Genomic DNA, 24,171 nt, shown 5'->3' on the forward strand with positions numbered 1-24,171 from the left:
GGACACCGAGATAACTCCTTGCCTCGAGTATTTTGAAGTTGATGAATACGGGACATAAGAGCTTCCGTCGCCTTTTTCTCTTCTTCGGAAGCTTCGGCGTCCCGGGAGTAGCGGCGTTGAATCTTCGCGTTTCCGTCGAAGGGAACTATGTTGTGTTCCACGGAATTGGCGCTTTCTTCGTGTATATAGAGCCACCTCTTGCGCCATCCTTGGACGAGTCGGGAAATTTGACGTCGAAATAATCGACATCGGTTCGGACACACATAACTACGCCACCTATGTTGTAGGTGGCGTTGTGCGCGCCATTGCGGCGAAGGCAGAAAATGCGCTTCCAAAGAGCCCAATTGGGAGCGACTCCAAGGAAGCACTCACAAAGAGTGATAAAAATAGAAATATGAAGGATCGAGTTGGGAGTCAGCTGGTGCAACTGAATCCCGTAAACAAAGAGAAGACCGCGGAGGAAATCATGGATTGGGGGAGAGAGGCCACGGATGAGATGATCAACAAAACTAACCCGATACTCCATTGGAGGGTTGGGATAGCTTTCTTCGCTGGGAAAGCGGATGGCGTCTTCCTTCTTCATAAGGCCAAGCCTTTTCATCAGGTTGACGTCTTGATTGGAGATTTTAGATCTCTCCCACTCAAGATCTTCAGCAGCCATCGCGGACTCTGGAGTGCTGTGGCGAGTCAGGCGCGCGCGCGGTGGCATCAACGGCAATGGGCAGAGCAATGTATGCGAGTGCGGGAAATCAGAGAGAGTTGGGCGCAGGGGAAGTTTTGCGAAGAGGAACAGGTGAGCGGCGCAAGCAAGGGGATGAACGGAGGTTGAAGACAGGTTTATATAAGAATTGAGGGTCGCAGAAAGCCGTTGGATGAGGAAATCGTGTGGTGAGAATCGATCTTCTGGTTACAAGGGCAAAAAAGTATTTTTACTAAGATAGGCGTTACCGTACGTGCGCCAGAAAAAGCGGAGGACGTGTGTCCCCCACTTACACGACGTGTCAACGTGGTGGAAACAATGGACCCACAAGGCAGGAAAAACTCGGCCATTGATAGAGTTGAAGAAAAATTTGACAAGGGAAAATATGTCGACGAGAAAAATAAAAGGAGAATGGCGACAGGATAAGTTATTTGAATACATCGGGAGCTTTTGGTCAAGAACAAGTTTTTGCCCAAATGCTCGGGGGCTACTTTGACAGAAAGTAAAATTTCGAGTATGACAATATAGAAAATGTTGAGCCTACAACCAAGCACAAGTTCTTGGCTGTAGCCTCGGGGGCTACTCCCATCGGGAGCGCTGTTCGCGCACCCGATAGATAAAAAAAAAAAAAAAAAGAAGGGAAAGAATATCGGGAGATAATGGCAATATAGCGACAAGGTGGACTAAAATGTTGAGCCTACAACCAAGCACAAGTTCTTGGCTGAAGCCTCGGGGGCTACTCCCATCGGGAACGCTGTTCGCGTGCCCGATGAAATTAACAAAGGAAAAATAGAACAGCAAGAGAGTATATTTCGAGTTATAATTAACTCTACATATACTCCCATCGGGAGAGCAATATAAGTCATATTTGACTCGATAAAATGTGCCATTCCAACAGCCGGAAAAGCACTCGACAATATATTCTCAGAACGCCAAAGTTGCGATCAATTTCTGAATACCGCAAATTTGCGAAGGTAAGACCCCAGATCTATTCTCGCTGGGCGTGGCATCGCCGAAGACTGCGCTCCGCTATTTTTATCCGTATCAACGGATACGAAGAAAAATCCTAACGGACGCGTTAGGTACTCGATAAATTTGACTCGGGACTCGACGAATGGTAAGACCTTAAGCGGCACCCGTCGAAGTTTACACCGGTATCCCGAGATCATGTCCAGGGACGTGATTTTGAAGTAGGTTTTTGCGGATTGCCACTAGAGCGGTTAACTAGTACCCGATCCGTCGGATGAACTAGCCCCAACTACCAATATCCCTGTACAATATAGAATTTTATGAGAAGAAGTATGAAAGTTAGAGCTTTCGAGTAAAAATAAACAGTAGAGATTTTCCACGACTCTATGATTCAAGCAAAATCTCGGGGCTACCGACATAGGCATCCCAAATGGGCCTGCCGAATATAGTACCCGGGGTTTATTGAAGGCCCACTACCCGAAGAATAAGAAGATTCGGAAGCCCAAGATGTGTTAAAGGAAAAGATAGAGTTGTAATAGGAAGTGTTATTTGTAATCTGGCGGGATGAGTTAGAAACCGTCCCGGACTCTGTAACTTGTACAAAACGAAACCCTCGGCTCCACCTCTTATATAAAGGGGGGGTCGAGGGACGAAGAGATCATCGAATCATTGTCTGCAAACCCTAGTTTTCATATTCGTCGAGTACTTTTCGGCTGAAACCTTCGAGATCTACTTGCCCTCTACTTCTAACTAAACCCTAGCCTACAATCCATAGGCATTGACAAGTTAATCCCTTGTCACCTGGTGGGATGTCATTTTATACTATGTAGTTTAAATTTTGATGTTAAAATTTGTACTAAAAAAATCAAATTATACTACAAGTGGGACAAAAGTGGGATCCCACTTAACACACGTATTAACATAAGATATCTATTAAAAAATATACCATTAGAAACGTTAGGTTTTATACTTTCTAATAATATATTTTTATAGTATTTAATTTATGTTATATAGATCAAATTGACGACCTACGTATACGTGCACGCCTAGTAAACTGAGATAGAGGGAGTATCGTATATTTTACATCACCTCAACAATTATATATCACCTGGCTTTATTCTTTTTCCTGTTTTACATAATTTGATTTTTTTCCAGAATCCACATGCTTCACCATTTTACATCACCACCCGTGATGATGTATATTTCAGATTTGCAAATATATGGATAAACTCATATCTAAATCTAAATATTCATGGTGAAACTTGATTGTTAAAAGTTTACCTTCACTTAGATGTACCTACAAGTTATACTTAAATCTAAAGCAAAGTAATAATAGTTATTTTTGAGAGTTTACGAATAAAGTAAAGAAACGATTAAAGTAAATGAAACTGTGTGAATGCTAGAAAGGTAAATGAAACCCAATAAGGGTAAAGCCTTCTCGGGAGTTGAGGATCCACCTCTAGCCTAGGTATGGTGATTAGGAATATCGATTTTGTCTTTTATATATATGTCTGTGTGTAGCAAGGTTCCTCGTATGGATGCTCCTAAAAGCACCGTTTCACGTCCCTCACAACCACTATCTTCCCAATTTGCATGTCACACTAGGTCCAATAATTAAGGGTCTCCCCATGATCATGATCAAGGTTGGAAAAAGCTCTAGGTTTAAGCGATGCTTAAGCGGCCTAGGCGTAACTTAGGCGGGCATAGTTTATACCAATAAGTGTGTATATGGGTTATTATATGTGAATAAACATTAATTTAGAACATCTAAATGTGTAAATTTCTAATAAATATCTTGAAAATAATGCCCATCTAACTTGATCATGAAGTATTGCATGATCTCTTATTGTGGAAAATAATTTCTTGGTTACACTACCTAGACTTCCTCTTATGCCCTAGGCGAGGCGTTTGTCCATCGCTTAGTGCCTAAACGTGCTTAAGCGGTGCCTAAGCGTCGCTTTGTCCAACAGAGGTCATGATCATAGGTAATGTTATTTATTTTCCTCGTATACACATGATTGATAGAGCCGACAGACTGATGTCACTTGTACGCCCACGTACCGCCAACCATATGCAACGACGATTCTTTCAAACATCCATTGGAAAAATATTATGTGGTCGACAACACACAACATCGTTGATAAGAGCCAACACACTTCATAACTATTAGACAATCAACAAACTTTATTTTATTTCATATTTTGGCTAGGGTTGACGAGGGGTTAACTTTGTCAATGCTCATAATTATGGACTTGGGTTTCTAGGAAGAAGAACGTTGGCAAATCAATAAACCGGTCAGCCAAACTAGGTAGCCGATGAAAAGTATGATCAAGGGAGAATCACCGAGATTGTATTATTCAAAATCTAGGGTTACAGGGTGTCGCGTGTAGTTTAATCTGTGTCCCCTCGGTGGCTCCTCCTAAGCCTTTATATACTAGGCTAAGTCTTAGAGTCCACCTCGAGGAATACTTAAATCGTATAAAGCGGTTACCCGATATGGACCTAACTTTTCTATGTACATATGTACTGGACTTTGACTCCATGTCGGTTTCTTCATGGGCCTTCGCCTATTCCTTCCTGGACTTTGCTCCAGGAATGGTAATACTGAGTACCCGATATGGTATACTCATGTCAAGGGTTTCTTCATCTCGTCAAGAACAAAAATGGATCTACTCACACATGGAGGCAAATAACATCATCATGAATCGATGAATGAAAAATGGAAGATCAAATGGATAGAAATACGAATCCAACTCAAGTTTAAGGATTACAAAGAGATGCCCAATGATGATGATGATGAAGATCGATGCCTTGGCCTCCTATGATCTAGTAGCGGTGATGATGGATCCCTTCTTGCGAGTTCCCCTCTAAATCCCTCCCGCAGATCAGGTTTCGTGGTTTTTTGGTGGCTCCGTGTTTAACTTCTCAGATCCATCTTCACGGGGGTGATTATATTTGACGAGGCGGTGCAATGACGGGTGGTATGGTCAGGTGGTACGGGCAGGTCTGACCGTACCACTAGTCGTTAAAGCATCTAGAGACGCCTCTTCGCGAATTTTTTCCTTGGCTCGGTTTGGTTAATTGTTGGAAGGTCTTTATTGCTTCAAATCATCATTATTTTGCCCAGATTTGGTCCCTTTTACATTGGTTGAGAAGCCTCCTCTTTATTTCCAAGGTTACCTGAAACGAACAGAATAGGTGCGTGCCAACGCGGTAAAATACAAAAATCCTAACATTACTTAGGCATTTAGGTGATTTAAAACATGTTTTTTTTGTGCTCATCGACATCCCCAAGCTTAGACTATTGCTCATCGCTCAACAAGGTAGCAACTTAAGGGTGTGTTTGGTAGCCTAGGTGAGCTCAGATATTCTCATCTCAACCCACCATTTTCCAGCTTTGGTTGTTTGGTAGGCCGGGTCGGCCGAACTGGGCAGTGCCCACCTCGCACGAAAATAAGCTCTCAGCCCTACCCGGTAGAGAAGCTGAAATCGAGCTTCACACGTGGGCAGGGCTGACCTCACCCGGAAAAACCCGCGCGCGCCTCGCTCCTGGACGGAGACCAACGGGGGTCACAAGCCCGGCCCCCTCATTTCCCCCGCTGAATGCTCTATATCGACCACGCGATGAACGAGCTCGACTTGCGCCCCTCCCCGACACCGGCATGCGCGACGCATGCGTACCGTCTCCCCGACCCCTGAGCGCCTGCGTGCTGCCTCCCGACACCGACCTGCACCGCCTCCACGACGCCGGCCTGCGCGCCGCCTCCGCAACTCCGGCATGCGCCGCCACTCCACTGACGAGCTCCGCCACGAGACGGACGAGCTGAGGCCACGGGACGAGTGAGATTTGGCCACGAGACGGGCGAGCTCCGGCCATGGCGAAGGCCAGCTCTGCCACGGCCAAGGGCCAGCTCTGCCACGACCAAGGGCCAGCGCCTCCACGGCCGGCCGGGGACCCGATTGCTTTTGTTTTTTACGTACAGGGACTCAAATGCTTTTTTTCTTTTTTTTCAGGGGCCTTTGTGTAAAAATACGACCTTGGCATGGTTGAACACATTCCTGAGCGCCAAACAGTTTCTTGGCCCAGCATGGTTGAATCCAGCCGATCCACCAAACACATGGCAAATTCTGAGCCCAACTTGTATAGGGTGAGCATGTCTCAGCTGAGAAAAATAATCTGTGGTCAACCGACCTACCAAACACACCCTAAGTGAACAGAGTCAACTTGTTCATGAGATGTGAGTTGATAAAATAAATGAGGGCAAAAGAACAAGTAATTACTTTATAAAACATGAGACTAATCTTGGGTTGTACCTAAGATATATAAATAAAATGGTTTAAGAGGCTTCCACATATTTTCATAGGAGACTTTTATATTGGATAAAATTGTAGTATGGTCCATAAAGTTCAATTAAGTAAGCACGATGAGGGGGCATCAAACCTTTTTTGAAATAACTCATGACTTTCTTGAATTTGGAACATGAACGTTCGCTTTTAGTCACTTTCACTGTCGTAAATATGTCTATTTATTTATTGCACTTTTCTCTTGTTCTCTTGTTCTCTTTTCATTCTTTTGACTTCTTTTCCATTCTTCCTTCTTTCTCTTTTCTTTTATTTCTTAAGACCTGCACCAAGAACTAGACATGCTTTTAAATGACACATGAGATGACATAAAAGAGATCAGGGACAAGGTTTAACTTCAAAGGTTATCATGAAGCAATTAATTTTTGTGATTTGTATGTTTACCTCAACTTGTACTTATTTTCAAGAACAAAATTTACCTTAAAAAGTTCTAACTTTGATATTGTTGTTTAATATTTGGATCCATATAGATATGAGAGTGTGAAAGTCTCTAAAGCAGTGTCGTCGTACAAGTGAAGTAAATGTCAACGTAGTCCTCACAATAAACAAAAGCGATGACAAACCGAATTCTTCATTCATAAGAACGGCTCGTATCCCAAAAGATAAATTCATCCCCTTATAAAGAGATGATGATGATGATGCAAATTTCTAAATGCAACAAGAATAAATATCTAAGTATTGCTACGAAACTATTGAAAAGATAAAGATTAAAAGGTATTAAAAATCCTTCTTGCTTGAAAAACAAGCAAGGGAGGATCAAATAATCCCTTGCGATTATTTGGGACCATGGTTTGGCGAACATGGACGATGAACTATCGTGTTGATAAGGACATTCCGAAGTATCCTTTTTGACTCTTCAAGAGTAGCAATATGCCGATTGCTCTTGCACACGTCTTCACGCAACTTGTCTAAGCTATCAAGAAAGGCTCCACAAATAGTGTTGAGCTCCTTCTTATCTTCAAGACCCACATATCTATGAAGCCACACGAGGAGTGACACGGGGAGTTCTTCGCCAACATGTTTGTCCTCGGCAAGTCTGGACCTGACTTCAACTCACGCATCATCAACCGTGTCGGTAAGCTTGAAGATTGAAGAGTATCAAAAGGAAGAACTTAATTCATAGAGATATTTTGCGTTATCGTCTTAATAAGCTAGAAGATAAGAAGGAGCTCAAAGCTATTTGTGGAGCCTTTGCCGATAGCTTGGACAAGCTTTAACCCCGTCAAACAACTTAACGACCAGCGGTACGGTCGTACCCCGTGACCTTACCACTTGCCTGGACGAGATATTTTCCTACTAATTAATGATGCGAAAGATGATATGGTATATATCATACTATGTTGAGATATCATAACACCGTAGAACTAGAAAAATTAATGATAAATAAATCTTTACACATATTTGCATCGAGATTTTACAAATTGATAAATACAATAAGATAATGATACTACTATATAATTCTACACATTCTATGGGCACTAGTGAATGATACTTACCATTATGATCAGCCTTATGCCACCCAAATACGAGCTCTGGAAATGATGGTGGATTTAGGGAATATAGAAGCGGCGTTAAATACGACACCAATCATAAAGGCACAAGCACCTAGGATATCGAACTAGCTTGGCACCATGTCTTACTGAGGATTTTTGTTCGATTGGGTTGCTTGTCTCATAACTTGGATAATGGTCTCTTTCGGTGGACATGTTGTGACGAGTTTTTACAAGAGCCAAGTCAGAACAAGTGTGGACACAATCACATGGAGCGGACTCTGGTTTATTTAGCTAATATGACATTGAATTATAGCTTTTTATCAAAATACCTTTAACTAAAGTAGAATCATATTATTTTACATGGCTATCTCTTTCTGTAGGCGTGTTTTTTCATGTGTATTATGCTTATATGTGCAACGCAATTTTTTAAAAGGATAATGACAACACACAAACATTTAACTAGTAGTCTACCTCTATACCGCATGTGGGCTCAGTTTTGATGGCGGAGGCTATGGCAGTCCTACATGGCCTAACATTGTCGAAGAACATGGAATATTCGGCGGTGGAAGTGGAGTCTGATTCCTTGAAGTCATCCAGTATTGTACGGGAGTCGAAAGAATTTTGAGTGAGGCCACGGCAATTTTTGCAGAGATTATAGCGTTGTAGGGAGTATTGGTATGGTAGAGTTTAATCATTGTAGGAAGGACATGAATAAAGTGGCTCATCATATGCTAGGTTTAGTTTCAGTTCTAGATCTGATTGTAATTGGGTCGATGAACCCCCTAGCTTTCTTCTTCAACCCCTCCTCGATGATGTAACGTATTTGTGATTGTGAGGCGGCAAGTTTTTTTACGCACTCTTTTACTTCCAGGGTACCTAAGGGGGCTGGAAAGTTTTTAATGAGACGGCTTACTGACCTAATATAGTGATGAATTTTCAAAAAAAAAAGTAGTCTACCTCTTCACAATGTTCAGGTGACTCCAAGTTAATTTGGTCCCCTAGAAAGCCAATTGTCGTGCTAGATAGACACTCACCACCTGAGCACATCCTCCATAATAAGCCTTTGTTCAAGAAAATTCTAAATTGTGCCATGTTGGTGAAGCTCCACATGGAATGGACCTTGTCCGACAGATGCCCATTCAGGCAGCATTTCACCTTGAGTGATGTCCCACATATGGAAATGTATCTCCTCCAACGAAGGATATGATAGATGGTCGCTCATGAAATTGCTTTGTGCAAGGCTGCAAAGCTGGCTCATTTTTGCGGTTGCCGAACTATGTTGCGTTGATTAATTGCTCTGGCCTGTTGAAGCTAGGCACAAAAGAAATGTGGATTAGACAACCACTAAAATGCCCAAAGAGCGGAGGATACACTAAATGTTTTTTTTGGAACAGAACTAAACAGGATTATGATAATTCACTGCAAAGCTGAACACAATCTAAGATGATTAGACGAAGACAATGGGGTATGAGGAGCCGAGGACTAGAGAGCTGCTGCTGCTTGTCGTATATGAGAAAAGAATATCGTAACTGCTACTGCATTTCATAGGGAGAAGAAAAATCCTAGCTGCTGCTTCGACGGTAGGAAGTAAAATCGAGATATGTCCACAGGAATTGGAATTTTCGTAGGAACTCCGACTAATCCTGTTTCCTTTGATCTACGGAACGATGCTGATACGAGCCATATCGCTTGTACATTCACCGCCACCAACATCAGAATCAGGAGTAGTAAAAAGGAACAAAACATCTCTCCAATAGCAAAACCACGCGCAAACACGTACATGAGGTCCCAAACTAAGAACAAATCGACGGAGCAGATCTGCAACAGGAGAGAAAGTGGCGGCGCAGCGCCGGCTAGCTAGCCGCGGCACTGCGTGATGGCGGAGCAGCCGCGCGAGTAGGGGTTGGCGTCGCCGCCCGGCTCGCAGTTGTAGTAGGACGCGCCCTGTATGGAGCACGGCACCGAGTTCCTCATCAGCGCGGCGTAGCTGATGTACTGCGGCTGCGTCGAGTAGCCGCCGTCACCGCCCTCCTCCTCCTCGTAGTAGTTAAGGCGCCGCCTCAGCCCGAACCCGCCGCCGTACTCGCGAAGGCACTCCTCCTCCGTGCCCCCGCAGGAGCTGGGTTCCGGACGCATCCACCCCGCCGCGTCCGCCGTGCGCCCGTGGACGACGAGCTCCGCCGCCGCCGTGGCTGAGACGGCGAGCGTGAGTACGAGCAGGAGTGGTGTGCGCCGTCCCAATGCCATGGTAGAGGCGGGACTGAAAATGGATGTGTGAGCTGGTCGCCGGCCGGTGGACGAACAGAGGAAGGGGGAAGCTTTTTAAACGCGAGGTTGTGGGAGTGGGACTGAGCTCTTATCTGGAATTACAGGATTGTGCCACTTATGTTGACCCTACGTGTGTTTGTAACATTTTGTTGTTTCTCTCCATTTCCTGCAGCGTGAGCGTCGTTAGCATGAGCTTACAGGTTTAATATCAGTCATATATGCTCTGTAGTTACTATTTAATCCGTTTTAGAAGTAATAAATAAGGCTTATATGCGAAGACCAAACCGGTACGTACGGGACTCATGCAGAAGGCGATCGAGAGGCGACCAAGCAAACCGGTGATGCCGTTGGTCCGCTTTGCTTCTAGTGGCCTTAGAGCCTTGAAGGTGTGATGTATCACGGCCTCTCACTGGCGGGAGGGTTTCTGTCCTTTGTTAGGTCTTTTATCTTCTTTGGAATGGTGGTGGCGACTACATCCTGCAGTCAGAATAAGGTCATCCTCGCCCCATCCTTGCTCCGGTGGTGCGTCTAGCATCAACGGAGGGTGCGTGGAGTCGTGTGTCCGACGGATCTCCTGAGATCTGGTCCATTTTCATATTCATTGGTGTGGTTTTAGGTCAGTCTCCTATCGAAAGGCTCCGGTAGTAGAGCTCAATTCGGAATGTTGATATAAAAAAGGGCAGATACAGAGAGTTAAGGAACAGATGTGGGCGCTCGTCCACCAAGCGCTTCTTCTTTGGCCATGTGCTGCTCCTGTGCCCCATTTTGAAGCTGGAGAAAGCAAGTGCGTGCAACAACCTTGAAGGCATCTTTGCCCTTCCGATCTATGGTTATCATTGTTGGTGACCATTGCTACTCTTTGGGGCCTTAGCACAACGACTTTCTGTTTTTCTAGTACAACAAGCTCTACTACGACAAGATTTACTCGGCTCCGATGATGAGGGGGGGGAATGGCGGTGCACCTTCGGCTCACGTCGATGTTTGTAGTCGTCACTAGCTGGTCCAAAGATCTACTTGTATTTTTTATTACTTTTGAATCTGTTTGTACTGCTACTGATGATTATTAATAGATTGGTCGAATTTTCACAAAAAAGGCTTATATTTTAAACCATGTAAATCTTGACCAAGTTTTTTTTTACATAAACATATTAATATGTAAAATATAAAATCAATATCATTAGATACAAATATAATATCTATGGTATATTATATTTGTTGATAGCTTTTTCTAAAGATTTGATCAAACTTTACATGGTTTGATTTTTTGAAAAAAGTATAAATATGGAGTAATATATACTCCCTCCGTCCCACGAAAGTTATCAGAGATTTTGTTAAAATTTAAATATATCTAGATGCTATTGAGTGTCTAGATACATCCAAATTTCAACAAATCTAAGACAACCTTAGTGAGATGGAGAAGTACTACTCGTGTGCGTATATGTGTGTGTGTGTGTGGGTGTTGTAACCTAAAAAATCTCAAAGATTAACCAATAAAAAGCAAGGAAAAGAAACGGAAATCCATTTTGATCTAAGGGTGCATATGCTCCTATTAGAAAACCCGTACATGTCGATATTCTATATGCGCAGTTTCGCGAAATATCGACATTTTTTATGTGCTACGTAAAAAAGATAAGAACATGTCCTTGTGAAGAGTTTTTTTAGCACCAAAATTTATCATTACACATGACACAAAAATATCAATTTTTGTTTGAAACAACTTTGCGAGCACATAGAACATTAAGATATACGTGTGATATTTTTTATCTTTTTTTTCAATATTTTAAAATATATTTAAAAGTTATTTTAAAAATCAGGAGCGGTCCTGGGAGCAAAAACGCCACATCAAAAAAGAAGGGCCGTCTCCAGTCTGCAACTCTGCATCGGACACCGACCAAGGCGACGATTCTAAACGAGCTGGGCTGCAACATTGACAATCGTACAATATGGCCGCGATTGTGGCTGCAGGTTGACCTAGGAATCTCCCCCCTATGTACTCTTTTCTATTCTAAACCGATGCGCGCTGGGTTGCCATTGCTTTGCTCAGAGCGAAAGCCGGTGCGATGCAGACCTTCTATAGCACATTCTGGTTACAGCAACAAAGACGAAGCCATGTTCGTACAAGTTCTTCCTGCAGCATACCGGCTTATCACCACCTTGGTAGATATGTAAGCGAGCAGTGCCAAGAGTCACAAACAGCAATTGCCTTACGTTCATCCGTCTAATTGGAAAAAAAAGGGAACTAGACCGATTAGAAATAAGGTACAGTACCGCAAACTCCAATGACAACAAGTGAGCTGCTTCAGCATGGCAGGATACATCTTACCCTTTAAAAAACAAGCAGGATACAGCATACTCGGAAGAAGCAAAACCTCAGTAAAAGAAAACCTCCAATAGTAAAAGGAAGCAATTTCCATGCCGGATCTCACTTTCGATTACCATCTCCCAAGGCCTAAAAGTAAAAGCACCATGCATGTGGAGCATGTGGCTCAAACATAAAGGCTACAGCCACAGTAGCAAACAAACCATACAGCCACGCATATGTAACATAATATCATCATGAAATACACTGATGAAATTGTAGACGTGACAAGTACTGACGAACTCATTCGCAAAAAAAAAGTACTGACGAAATCATGAAAAGAACAGAGAGTCCAGGCGATGTGCGAAATTTGTCGCCATAGAATTCAAGATTTCTGCAATGCGACAATTGAACTCACAGAACCCGCATCTTTACATGCACATCGTATTTATTTAGAGATGCAAACAAACAAATAGATAGATATATGGTATTACGGTTGCACACCCGAAAAAACACTGGGACTGCAGACATACTAGTATTCCAGCACGGTGAGCGCACGCCTCGACTGAAACAGATTAAACGAAACATATTGCAAGCATAACAAATTTAGAGAACACATTAGACATATTATTATGACACATCAATAAATAGAGAGGTCTCTGGAAATTATGATAAACTGCGTAATACAAAATTCCCACATTACACAATTTTATGTCAAAACTTCCATGAAAATAGCATGACAACAATGCACTACACTTGGGCGTATGAGATCGTGTAACCCAAGAGAATAAAAAAGAGAAGAAAGGTTAGGAGTGACTAAATCGAATCAACCAAGAAATAGATTTGGGAGCCCATATCTGAAAACAAAAGGATTAGAGCATCTCCAGTCGCGTCCCCCAAACCGTCCTCCAAAGCGATTTGGGGCGCGCCGGACAAAAAAAGCGTTCCAGCCGCGTCCCCCAAAGCCCTGTTTTGTCCGGCGCGCCCCTATATGGTGTCCGGCGCCCCGAGCCCGTCCCCGTCCCACAGGGGACGCACCGGGGACGCCGGACACAACGAAAAGCGAGGCGGGGAGTGGCGGGGCCGACCCGTCGGCCGGCACAATTAATTTAAACCTAACCGTTGCCTACCTCGCGACGGAAGTTATTGGCGCGCAGCGACGGTGCGGTTCCCGCGAGAGGGCGCAGCCGACGCGTCCCGTCGCGCCTAGCTCTGCGTGCCGGCGTTAATGAGCGCCACCGCTCCTCCGCCTCCCTCCGGCCTATAAAAAGGGGCGCCTCTCATCGTCCCTCTCACACACAAACCCTAGCGCCTCTCTCCCAAACCCTAGCCGCCACCATCTCTCAACAAGACTCGACGCTATGTCTGGTAGAGGCGGAGGCCGACCTCGCGGCCGCGGCCGTGGTCGTGGTCGTGGTCGTGGCCGTGGCACAGCTGAACGCTCGCCGTCGCCTCCCACGCCGTCGTCTTCATCGTCGGAGATGGACGTGGAGCCGGACGTCCTGTTCGAGGTTCGTCCACGTCCTCAAGGGCGACCCGCGCGGCATCCGGAGGCTGCCGGACTCCTTCGCCGAGTACGTCGGCGGCGTACGCCCGCGCACGATGCATCCGCGGGAGCATTCGTGCGGCTACGCCGGTGGATCGTCAAGGCGATCTACGACGCGCGCGGCAAGATGTACCTCAACATCGGCTGGGAGAAGTTCGCGCGCCACCACAGCCTCGAAGCCGGCTTCATCCTCGTGTTCTCCTACTTCGGCAACAGGGACATGAGCGTCAAGGTCTTCGACGAGAGGCGCTGCCTCCGGGACTACCACGTCGACGGGGACGACGACAGCACCGACGAGGAGGACGACCGAATGAGTGTTGTTTCTTCGCAGCGAATACGTGCACGGAGGTTTCGCCTGTTCGCCTCATCGGTAGAACCAACAAGGGCACCATCCTCCCGCTGGATTTTCCAGTTTAGGTGATCGGGTGTGCCCTCGAGTGTTCTTTCTTAGCAGCGAACACACGAAACCTTCGATGCACGGCCTAGTTAGGTTTAGTTTCTTTGCAATATTTTATATTTGTGTCCACCATGGTTCAAACTATGTATTAGTTTGTGGAAAACCATGTTCCAAACTGTGTTTTCGTGTAAACCACGTTCCAAATTATGTATTAGTTTGTGGAAATTGAAATAAAAATGCCGAGAAAAATTATTTTAAATGTTTGGGGGCGGCGTTTGGGGGACGCGGCTGGGGAGCGACGTCCCCCAAACGCGGCACGAACGAAACACGTCCCCCAAACGCTCGATCCGGCGCGGTTTGGGGGACGGTTTGGGGGACGCGACTGGAGATGCTCTTACATTGCTTCATTTTTTTCTTCTGTAATCAAAAAATGAAATAGTTTATGTTATTCGAGCTTTGTAATGGATCCGGTGTCTCAGATGAAAGACTGTCCTTACATACAATGTGTAAACATTGAAGAAAGTTCGCAGAAAAATAAAAAAATCAATTCATGTATTTTGCTACAACAATTGTTTTGGCGACTTCCTGCCAGGAAAACCACGCGCAGTAGAAACACTCACATGATTTGTACACTTAAGAAAAAAAAAAGTTATTCCTTCAAGGCATTATATAGGCAACCGGAGATGATTATTTATCCCATGCACAATACATGGAATATATAATCATGAAATGGTGGCATGTTTTTGCTACACATCTTATAAAGCCCTGTCATTCAATTGTTTTTAGTATCCCATGTAGAAGATTGTAATTTTACCCAAGCATCAAATTAGCTAAAGCCCAAAGCTTACTTCCAGCAAAGCTCTACATACATATCCTATTTATGAGCTACAACTCAATTTCCCCCAATAAACCCAGGATAACTGCAATCTAAGTGTGAGCATAGTTTCTTTAGCCACCATACTATGGAAGTGTCAAATAATACCAATGGTGGGTGAGTTGGCTAAATGAGTAGTAAAAACCAGTGAATGTGGTATGCACTATTGAAACGTCTAACAATTGGATTAAGCAGCCATAAGGCAAGAGAAAAGTTATGCATTTGTTCATCCTAAAATTTCTCATGATTAAAGAGGCATTTAGATAACCAACCAAAACGGAAGTAAGACAGTCACATGCCACAACAATAGGCTAAAGAACCTAGATAGAACAAAGTTTATGTGAGCATGAAATAAAATCGGTAGTTGTCAGAATGAAAGATGATGCAATTAGCCAGGAGAGATAAAACATATCTGTATCAGGAAAACCTCCAAATGTAAGAATGCAAATTTAACAAAAACGATGTAAGCAATAATAGTTGCTTTTACTTTGAAAATGCACCCAGCATACCAGTCCAAACTGAAATACGTTACGCAAAATTCATCATCAGACTACCGCATGCTGACACCACCTTGATCTCTACACCGACGCCAGATTCCACTATTCCCTGGTAAAACCTGCATGCCGGCTCTGCCATCACCTGAAGCTATCATCACTTTAATACTGAGTTTCACCATTGACAATTTGCTCCTAACAATATTGGACCGGCCATTTTACACTAGACCCAGCTGTACCCTCTCCCGCTCTTTGGAAGGAGTTGGGATTCGGGAATGGCAGAAGTAGGGTTTCAGTAACAGTCGAACCAACAATCTACCAGAGAGCCTTTTACATTGCACAAAATTGTCCATTTCCTCTTCGTAGTAACAAGCTAAGTAAAAGCTTGTGAAGATGGTCTTAGGGTGCAATCAAAGTTGAACTGGCCAAATACCAGCACATTACAACGGAATAAAAATAATTATATCAGCATATTGATTTATTTTTTTAAAAAATAGGTTGCTTCTTTCCTACAAAGCAAAAACCAAATCACAGCTTTCCTTTTGTTTTTCGCAATCTGAGATAAATTCAACTTCTTTTATTTTTTGCCTTTCTTTCAGTACTGAGATGGGATGAGTTTTTTGTTTGCCAGAAGGGGTGGTGCATGGGGAGGTGGGATGAATGGCTGGTGTCAGATTAGATCTAACGGAGCATAATAAGTTTGGGTATTATAAAGAGGGGATGGAAAGTGGGATGAACAACTGTGACCAACTCCCCTTTAATAGTAAAGTTTTGCAAGAGAAATCGCGAGTCTTCAGGTTCTGGTCGGATGAATTACATCAACCGACGGATGAAGCGGATCTATCGGCCAGGTCCTCTGGAGGCACGCTTCCATTCCCCTTGTTTGTCCACACCTCCCTACATCATTTTTCTCCACAACTTCTTTTCATCTATTGCTTCTCATGCACAACACAATCTCCCTCTGCTCATTCGTGACCCACCTCCTTCATCTATGTTATTCCTCCACCTCTGGCCCAACTCCTTCAATGCTACCTCCCGTCTGGCTGAAAGTCGCCAAACTTACTGCCATGAATGAACCCATGGGCCATGACAGACAGAGGTCGAGTTAGAGCGCGAAAAAGGGACTTCCCCACATGCCATCATGCTCGAGGAAGATGGTCATGGGGTTTCAAAATCCAGCTCTGGCGGGGCTTCAACAAGCCAGATTCATGCCTAGCGAGCCTGAATCGGCAAGGTCGGTGCCTCCACTAATGATGGTGAGAGGTCAGTTATTTTTGAACAAAAATGCAAAGTGTTTTGCCGCGCCATAGTGATCCTAGATGTAAGCTGCAATGATTCTAGATGTCAGCAGTGAAGTTGCAACAACGCACTTTTCAACAGGTCTCTTGTAATAAATGGGAATTAGTTGCATACCCTAGTTTGTTTGCGGGTTTGCAGCATGGACGTATTTGAAATGCTGAAACATTTTTTTAATAATGATCTTACCAAAAAAAATGCCGATAACTAATATAGAGGATCACTTTTCTGTACCATGAAATACATATAATGAATATAGAGGAAGACATACGTAAACTCAGTGTTGCAATATCAGATACTTGTAATTCCCTTGTGACATCAGTAAGTTCGTCCTCCGGCTTAGACAACCTAGTTCAAACAGCAATTTTTGTCGTAACAACAGATCTCTTACCAAACAGAAATTTTTACAAAAGGTCTCTTGTGACAACAGGTCTCTTACCAAACAGAAATTTGGAATTAACTTTTCATCAGCATGCCTTTGCTTGCTGCCATGGTAGGATGAACATTGGTAATGTTGTTTGGTTCATTCTGAGCACATATATTCATGATATCTTTACAAAAGCTAGATGCCTGAGTCACAAGAAAGCTAAAATGAAATAGTTCCGTATGGAAAGTTACTACTCCTCCATCTAGCCTACCAGAATTATAATCATCACTACCAAAACTATATGAAACACTAGTTAATGTGTGGAGAGTAATGCACCATAGGAATATTTCTAAGGCTTATCTACTGAATGTGAACTAGTGTTGTACTACTTGTAGCATAGATTAAATTTCATGAATAACGTGATCTAGTTGTTCAAAATTCCAGATGGAATCTAAGAAGTGAGTATATGTGAAACATCCCCAATTAAATTTTAGAATGCCCACCACATTCTCAGCAAGGGTCAAATATTCGGCGCCGCCACTCTTTTGCCGTGGATGCTAGAATAGTGTCAATGGCGACCAAAACGAATTGTCTGATGAAATAATCATTAGGAATTGTGGAGGTTATGATCAACTGCTCAAGGGTATTCAACATAAATTTGTTACCAGTTTGATAAGCATTAAACAATTCATTGTTTTTTTGCTTACGGTGTACGGATATTTATATCATCCCCTTGTATGTGAAGAACCATAGCAATAGACACATCCATTGGAGTGATAAAATAATATTTGCCACCGATGTGAAAAATTGCGTCTTGGTGATATAGCACTTGGCAAGCCTCACCAGCATTATAAGTCCTCCAAAGCTAACTTTTTATTTGGTGACTTTATTTGCTCAAAAACTGGTTTTGGAGGATCATACAAATGTATACAATGTCTCTACGACGTAGTCTTGTGAAGTGCTATATCACCAAAAATAATCTTTTGGCCTTGATGATAAAGAATTCCTATCACTCCAATGAATGTGTCCCATATAATGGACCTTCTGACACAAAAGGTATGATATAAATATCCGTACAAAAAAAAGCAAAAGAAAATGAATTGTTCAATACTTACCAAACTAACAACAAACTTATGATTACCCTTGACAGGATGATTATAATCTCCACATACACTGACAATTTGTTGTATTCGCTATCGCCACCCACAGCAAAAAAGTATGTCCACACCAAATATTTGACCGTTGTTGAAAACATGGTGGATATCCTTAAATTTAACTAGGATGTTTCGAATTGAATCTTCCAACCGGAACTTTTAGCAACTACTAGATGAAGGTACTATTCAGAAAAAAATTACCTTTGCTACAAGTCCTACAACAATAGTTCACATCACTAGATAAATCCAAGAAATATTCCTTTAGTGCATTACTCTCTACATTAACTAATGTTTCACATAGTTTTTGTACTCGGAGGACGCCCTTGATAGGTCGGTTCCCTATTCTCCTAGACCCCGTTCGTCGATGGCATGATGATCCAACAAAGATAGACATGCACATGAAAATTTTAGCTATAAAGCACAATCACGAGATTGGATTATGAGTAACCAACAAGATCATCAAAGAAATATCAAGGTTAATACCACATAAAGGTCGCATTGACCCTTAATCATTTAGCTTCATACATAATTGGGTTGCTATTTATGTCAGAGATAACATGATAATGCAAACTATCACCAAGAATCTTCAAGAACTAGGCAAAAAGTTAAGCAGACAAAATTGCTTCCAGAATTCTTGCCCTAAACAAGAAGTTTGGAGAAACTAGGACAGAAACTGCTGCTCAAACTTGTGACTTGTGAGGATAAACTTACCGATACCGAAAGGGAATTACAAGTATCTAATATTGCAACGTTGATTTTACGTACATCTTCCTCTATATTCATTATTTGTCATGTTTTTTTATCTCTACAACGTTGCCACAGCCCCTTGAGTTATTCTGTTGTCACACTTGTTTACATTTGTAAATAAAACGACCATGAATATATAGAAAATATAGCCACGTAGAATTCCAAAAACATTAAAGTTTTCGCTTCACATAATTCAAATGAACATATATCAAATTTGTTTAGAACACTTACATTTTCAAAGATGCCACTAACGTGTTATATGGAAGCTGCTCAAATTTGGTCCAAGAGCATAAAGTGCTACAGACTTTCTTGTAGACTATGTTCTGCGTGGCCATTACTAAGGGCTCCGTCTTTTACGCTTCTTTGAATTCTTGATCTGGTCCTTTCCTTGTCCTTGATGGAGAATATCTTGATGTTGCTCTTTGCGGTGGCTTGGGACAATGTAACGTAGTGCTGACAATGAGAGAATGTCGGTCCCGGTAAGTACACGCCAGCAATCAGGATGGCCTGCCCTTACGCCTTATTGATCATCATGGCAAAGCTGGGCCTGTTGGGAATTGTTTCCTACAGAATCTAGACAACGTCGCTGTAATAAACATGCATATGATTGAGTGTTTTCTAGACGAAAATTAGATCTACCATAGCTTTGACAGTGCAATGGACAATCCACATGACTTGCTACCTTGCCAAGTTTCTGAACTAGCTGACTCCTATCGGATAGTCCCGCACACCCTTGAAACGAAGATAAACTACCATGTCATACCCTGAGGAACATTGACCTAACTAATGGGTTGTGTAATGGCACGAGGCTTGTGGTTCTTGGGTTACAAAGGAACAGCATCAATGCGGAGATCGTGATAGGGTAGCACGCTTGGTGGAGGGTGTTCTTCCTCGGATACCTCTCCGCCCCTCCGATGATGGCATGTTCCGGTTCAGATTCAAGAGGAAGCAGTTCCTAGTCAGGCTCAACTTTACCATGAGAATCAACAAGGCACAAGGGCAGACTATTTCGATTGTTGGTGCTTACCTATCAGGATTCAGGACCGGTATTCTCTCATGACCAGCTCTACATTGCGTTGTCCCGAGCCACCGCAAAGAGAAACACCACCATCAACGCCATCAAACACAAGGCGAAGGACTAGATCAAGATTTCGAAGAAGCAAAAAAGACAAACTTAAAAAAACCATTTATGACGTGGCCATTATCATTATGACTTGCTAGGGGATCTGGGGAATTCAAATGCTTAAGTTTTAAGAACAAAACTCCTATCCAAGGATGGAACCGTTTGTGCAAACAAGAACTCACCATGGTTATCCATCAGGCAAAGCTGCCTGGATAGATCTATAATTGCAACATATTGTCTTTTTTTCCCTTTTTGCACGTAAATATTTTTTTTATAATATATATACAGTAGGACACTCTCTTGTTTCGTTGGGAAAAAAGCAGAGAAAGAAAAGACCACGTATGCAAACTAGAACAGGTTGCATTTAGTATTCTCCATATTGTGCAACAATGAAATAGCCACACCTGAGTACAGACTAGGTACGGGGTAAATAATGAACTAATGTTGTTAACTCCATTCATGAAATACAAGGTTCATTATATAATTCCTAGCTCATCCATGATGTACTTGGTTGGAATGTACCTAAATTTTTTGGAATCAGCATCGATCCTTAGTCCATGTAGTGAGGTGTTGTTTGGACAAAAAGTTCCTCATCTTCTTCGTCATCATCATCTTCATCGGCCCCTACCCAGTTGCTTGGGTGATGCTGCGAACGAGGGTTATCACTCACAACATCTGTGGCAAAAGAAAACCAGTTAGCTAGACATTCAGTTGCAACATAAATACATCAGTAAATAATGATTGATATGTATTGGTTTTTGCTCAGATAATTAACCAGGAGGCTCTTCCAAGTGATCCTTTTGCACAGGCTGCACTCTGTAGTACAAATTAGTTAAAGAAGCAAGTTTCGGAAGTAGGAGAGCAGACATACTTAATAAAAACATCTATGACTCACATAGAATGAAAAATCTACATTAACATCATATATATTGGCACAATTGGCTAATTACTTGAGTAGGATTTAACAAATGGTTAGTATAGTGACCTAATTGCCATAGCAAGATGTGTTTGATTACTTCATCAGTAACCATTCCTCACTGAGTGTCTACAAGATGATTCTTTTGTGGACTCCAACATTTTGTATCAGATAGTCATCAGTCATTAAATCGGAGCAGTGTATTTATCAGCATATCCCCTTCAAGTAGAAGAATACCAGGTATGACTGTGATTTCACACCCTATCAGAAGTTGGAATTATATGGTTTGAACTAGCTGAAATGGAGTGGATACCCAAAAACTCCGAGGAAGATAGGTAAGTGAGGCAAGGGTTTGGTCTGCCTAGTTCTACAACATGTGGGGCGGAAAGATGCCATGTTGTGGGATGCTGCTATAGTGGCATTATAATCCCACCTTAAGCACATGTCAATTATACTGGCCCAATTTCCTAGAGAGGACAGGGAAAATGTGTTCTGTTATGGCGCCAGATTAGCTAAGTTGACAGCCAAGAGATACGCCAGATAATTATATAGCTGCAAGTCCTGACGTTTATGGTACCAATTTATATCACCTAAATAAATTATCAAAAATAATAAGTGAAGCAACTTAAAAGGATACATATAGTTTGCGTTATCTGTGACTGGCAGCTTGCAGGGAGCATTGCTAATAGGCGGCATTGACGTGTCATTCAGTACTCGATCTCTTCCATTTCTTTCCTTCTGGGCACGTGTTTCGGCGTTCGCCTCATGGCTTTTGGGAGTAACACCTGTTCAAGAAAGCTTGCTTACCTTTAGCTAGCTTTGGTGATAAATAAACAGGATAATGCTAGGATTCAGAGATGAAAGAATTTTTTCAGTCATAGATGATGGTGGTTTTCAGGCAAAAGAAAACCAGTAAGTTCTAAGTACACCTAGGCATGTGGAAGACCATGCACTATGGTCTGACATTGACCTGACAAAAGTGGCCAAGATGTTTCCTACATGCGTTTTGGCCGTGCATAGGTTCTCATCAGACCACAATGGTGCACAGTTTGATATATGTATGCATGTCTCAAGTGTGACCATATCAATGGCTAGCAAGAACAACAACAACATCAAAGCCTTTTTCCCAAGCAAGTTGGGGTAGGCTAATGGCTAACAAGAACAATTTGCCAAAAAGATACACACCTGAAAGCTCTGACCATACTCTTGTGTGGTTTGAGAAATTTTCCGGAGCTGGTGATGGTACACCAGCAGCAGCAGCAGCAGCAGCTCTTGGTTCTTCTGCATGATGTGCCGAAGTAGGTGGTTGCTGAGGAACATTGCCATCATTCAGTTGTGAAACAAGCATAGTGGCTAGAACTAGAGTTGCATCGAAATCAGAACTTGATCCATCATCCAATCCAAATCTTGGGGCCAACAGCACAGGTCTGCAGTTCAAATGAAGCCTCACATGTCACGAGTGAGAAGCAGTCCAAAAACATATCAAGATTCGATCAGTAAATTGCTTACTCGCCAGCCTTCTCGTAGAATAGGAGAATATCAGCCTCACATCCTTCACAAAATGTTAACAGTGCCTAGATCGAAATAAACAGACAAAAACATATCTCTCAAGAGTCAACACTTGTGCGAAGAAAGGTATAAGAGCAAAAGACAGAACCATTATCTTCAACTTCAATCTTCAACTTCAATAAATTGCCAAACCCTTCTTGTATATTGTTCTAAAAGTAGAAATGATATAGTGTTGCTTGCATTCTGAGCTTGACTACAAGTGTGGACACATAAACAATTATTTCCTGAAAGTGAAACCACTACTGCTTTTACACAGAAATATTTCTGGATTCATATAAAAGCGAATAGGTTCCAATTTATTTCCCATTTCAAAGGAGTAATTCTCTTAGTTCTTATATGCTCATGTCCTAAATCTTTTCTTAGAAGAGAAAAGGGCTAGAACCACCTTCAATTCCTTCACCCCAAAAGTGACATCTACCGGATCACCGGCATGCACATACTCCAAGAACTCCTCTGCTGGGTCGATCCACAGCTGCGTGTGCAGCCTACTGTCGTAGTCATCTGCAACCCAAAAACCACATCACAGTTCACAACCCAGTCACCGGCAGAATTCAAGGCAAATTTCACCACCACGCCAGCCACATAAAAAGGAATGGCACCTTTGGTTGGGTCGATGTAGCTTAGCAGCTCGACTGCCTTCCCCCCGATGTCATCATCCACGCAGGGCAACCCCGCAGCAGGCTCGGTGGCGATGATGGTGAGCTCCTGCAGGGAGGACTGGAAATTGGAGAGCAGGCGCGTGAGGTCCCGCGGCCGTATGGCGAGGCGGCTGGGGAAGCGGCCGCGGTCGAGCGCCAGAGTCTGCACCTCGGACTCCGCGGTGCACGAGATCCGGTACGTCTTCTTCAACCCTTTGACAACACAGCGCGCCAAAAGGCGTCAGACTCCTTCAGAGTCGCACGGAAATTTTGGGGAAAGAGCGCCCGCGCCAAACGGCGAAACTGGCGGGAAAACGGGGGAAAATGCGCGCCGATGCGAAACTGGGAGCAGTAGAGTGTCACCAATGGCGGAACCCTAGAGTGGGGTAGGGCGTAGGGGGGCATGGGGCTAGGGAGTATGTATGTACCGTTGAGGCAGTGGATGACGAACTCGAGCTTGGAGGCGTCGTGGTGCGGGAGCGAGGCGTTGATGCGGTCGATCGCGGCGGTCGGCGTGCGGAGCACGGCCAGGACGGACTTGAGGAGGACGCTGCACTGGAGCGGCGTGGACGACGCCGCCGCCGCGGCGGTGGTGCCGTCGGTGGGGAGGTGGAAGTGGTCGAAGAAGTCGCGCTTGAGGGAGACGGACGCGAACGCCGACCTCGAGCTGTTGAGCGTGTGCAGCTCCAGCTGGAAACCGAACGAAAAAGCATCAGATTAAGAAATCAACAGAAGCGCAACAAAATCGCGCGCGCGCGCGCGCCGGCGAGGAACTGGGGTTGCGGGGAGCTGCGATAGACGACGGCGGACCTTGTCGGGGTAGGCCTGGAAGACGAGCTCGGAGCCGATGCGGGCGAGGCAGGTGACGCACCGGCTGAACGTCCGCAGCGCGCCGCCGCTCATCGACAGCTCCATGGCCGGCGTCTGGTTTGGGTTTGGGGAAGTTCTGGAGGAGCAGG

At 43.6% G+C, this 24,171-nt stretch overlaps 1 protein-coding gene across 1 annotated transcript; it reads right to left on the bottom strand.

Annotated features, from left to right (window-relative positions):
• Positions 1 to 20,125: 20,125 nt before the first annotated feature.
• LOC124680873 (cell cycle checkpoint control protein RAD9A) lies at positions 20,126 to 24,131 on the bottom strand. Its single transcript, XM_047215907.1, has 9 exons — positions 24,023 to 24,131; positions 23,641 to 23,902; positions 23,174 to 23,425; positions 22,960 to 23,075; positions 22,515 to 22,579; positions 22,191 to 22,432; positions 21,643 to 21,790; positions 20,865 to 20,905; positions 20,126 to 20,764 (listed from the first exon to the last, which is right to left on the bottom strand). Exons 1-9 carry the CDS (start codon positions 24,125 to 24,127, stop codon positions 20,640 to 20,642), a joined length of 1,356 nt encoding a protein of 451 aa, XP_047071863.1. The 5' UTR covers positions 24,128 to 24,131; the 3' UTR covers positions 20,126 to 20,639.
• Positions 24,132 to 24,171: the final 40 nt, after the last annotated feature.

This window comes from Lolium rigidum, unplaced genomic scaffold (assembly GCF_022539505.1).
Source record: "Lolium rigidum isolate FL_2022 unplaced genomic scaffold, APGP_CSIRO_Lrig_0.1 contig_30137_1, whole genome shotgun sequence".
Taxonomy (NCBI): domain Eukaryota; kingdom Viridiplantae; phylum Streptophyta; class Magnoliopsida; order Poales; family Poaceae; genus Lolium; species Lolium rigidum.

Coding starts and splice junctions, on each gene's coding strand:
- LOC124680873 (XM_047215907.1), bottom strand. CDS start 24,127: ATGGAGCTGTCGATGAGCGGCGGCGCGCTGCGGACGTTCAGCCGGTGC. Junction 23,903..24,022: donor TCCAGGCCTACCCCGACAAG/GTCCGCCGTCGT, acceptor TTCGGTTTCCAG/CTGGAGCTGCACACGCTCAA. Junction 20,906..21,642: donor ACAGATAACGCAAACTATAT/GTATCCTTTTAA, acceptor TTTGTACTACAG/AGTGCAGCCTGTGCAAAAGG.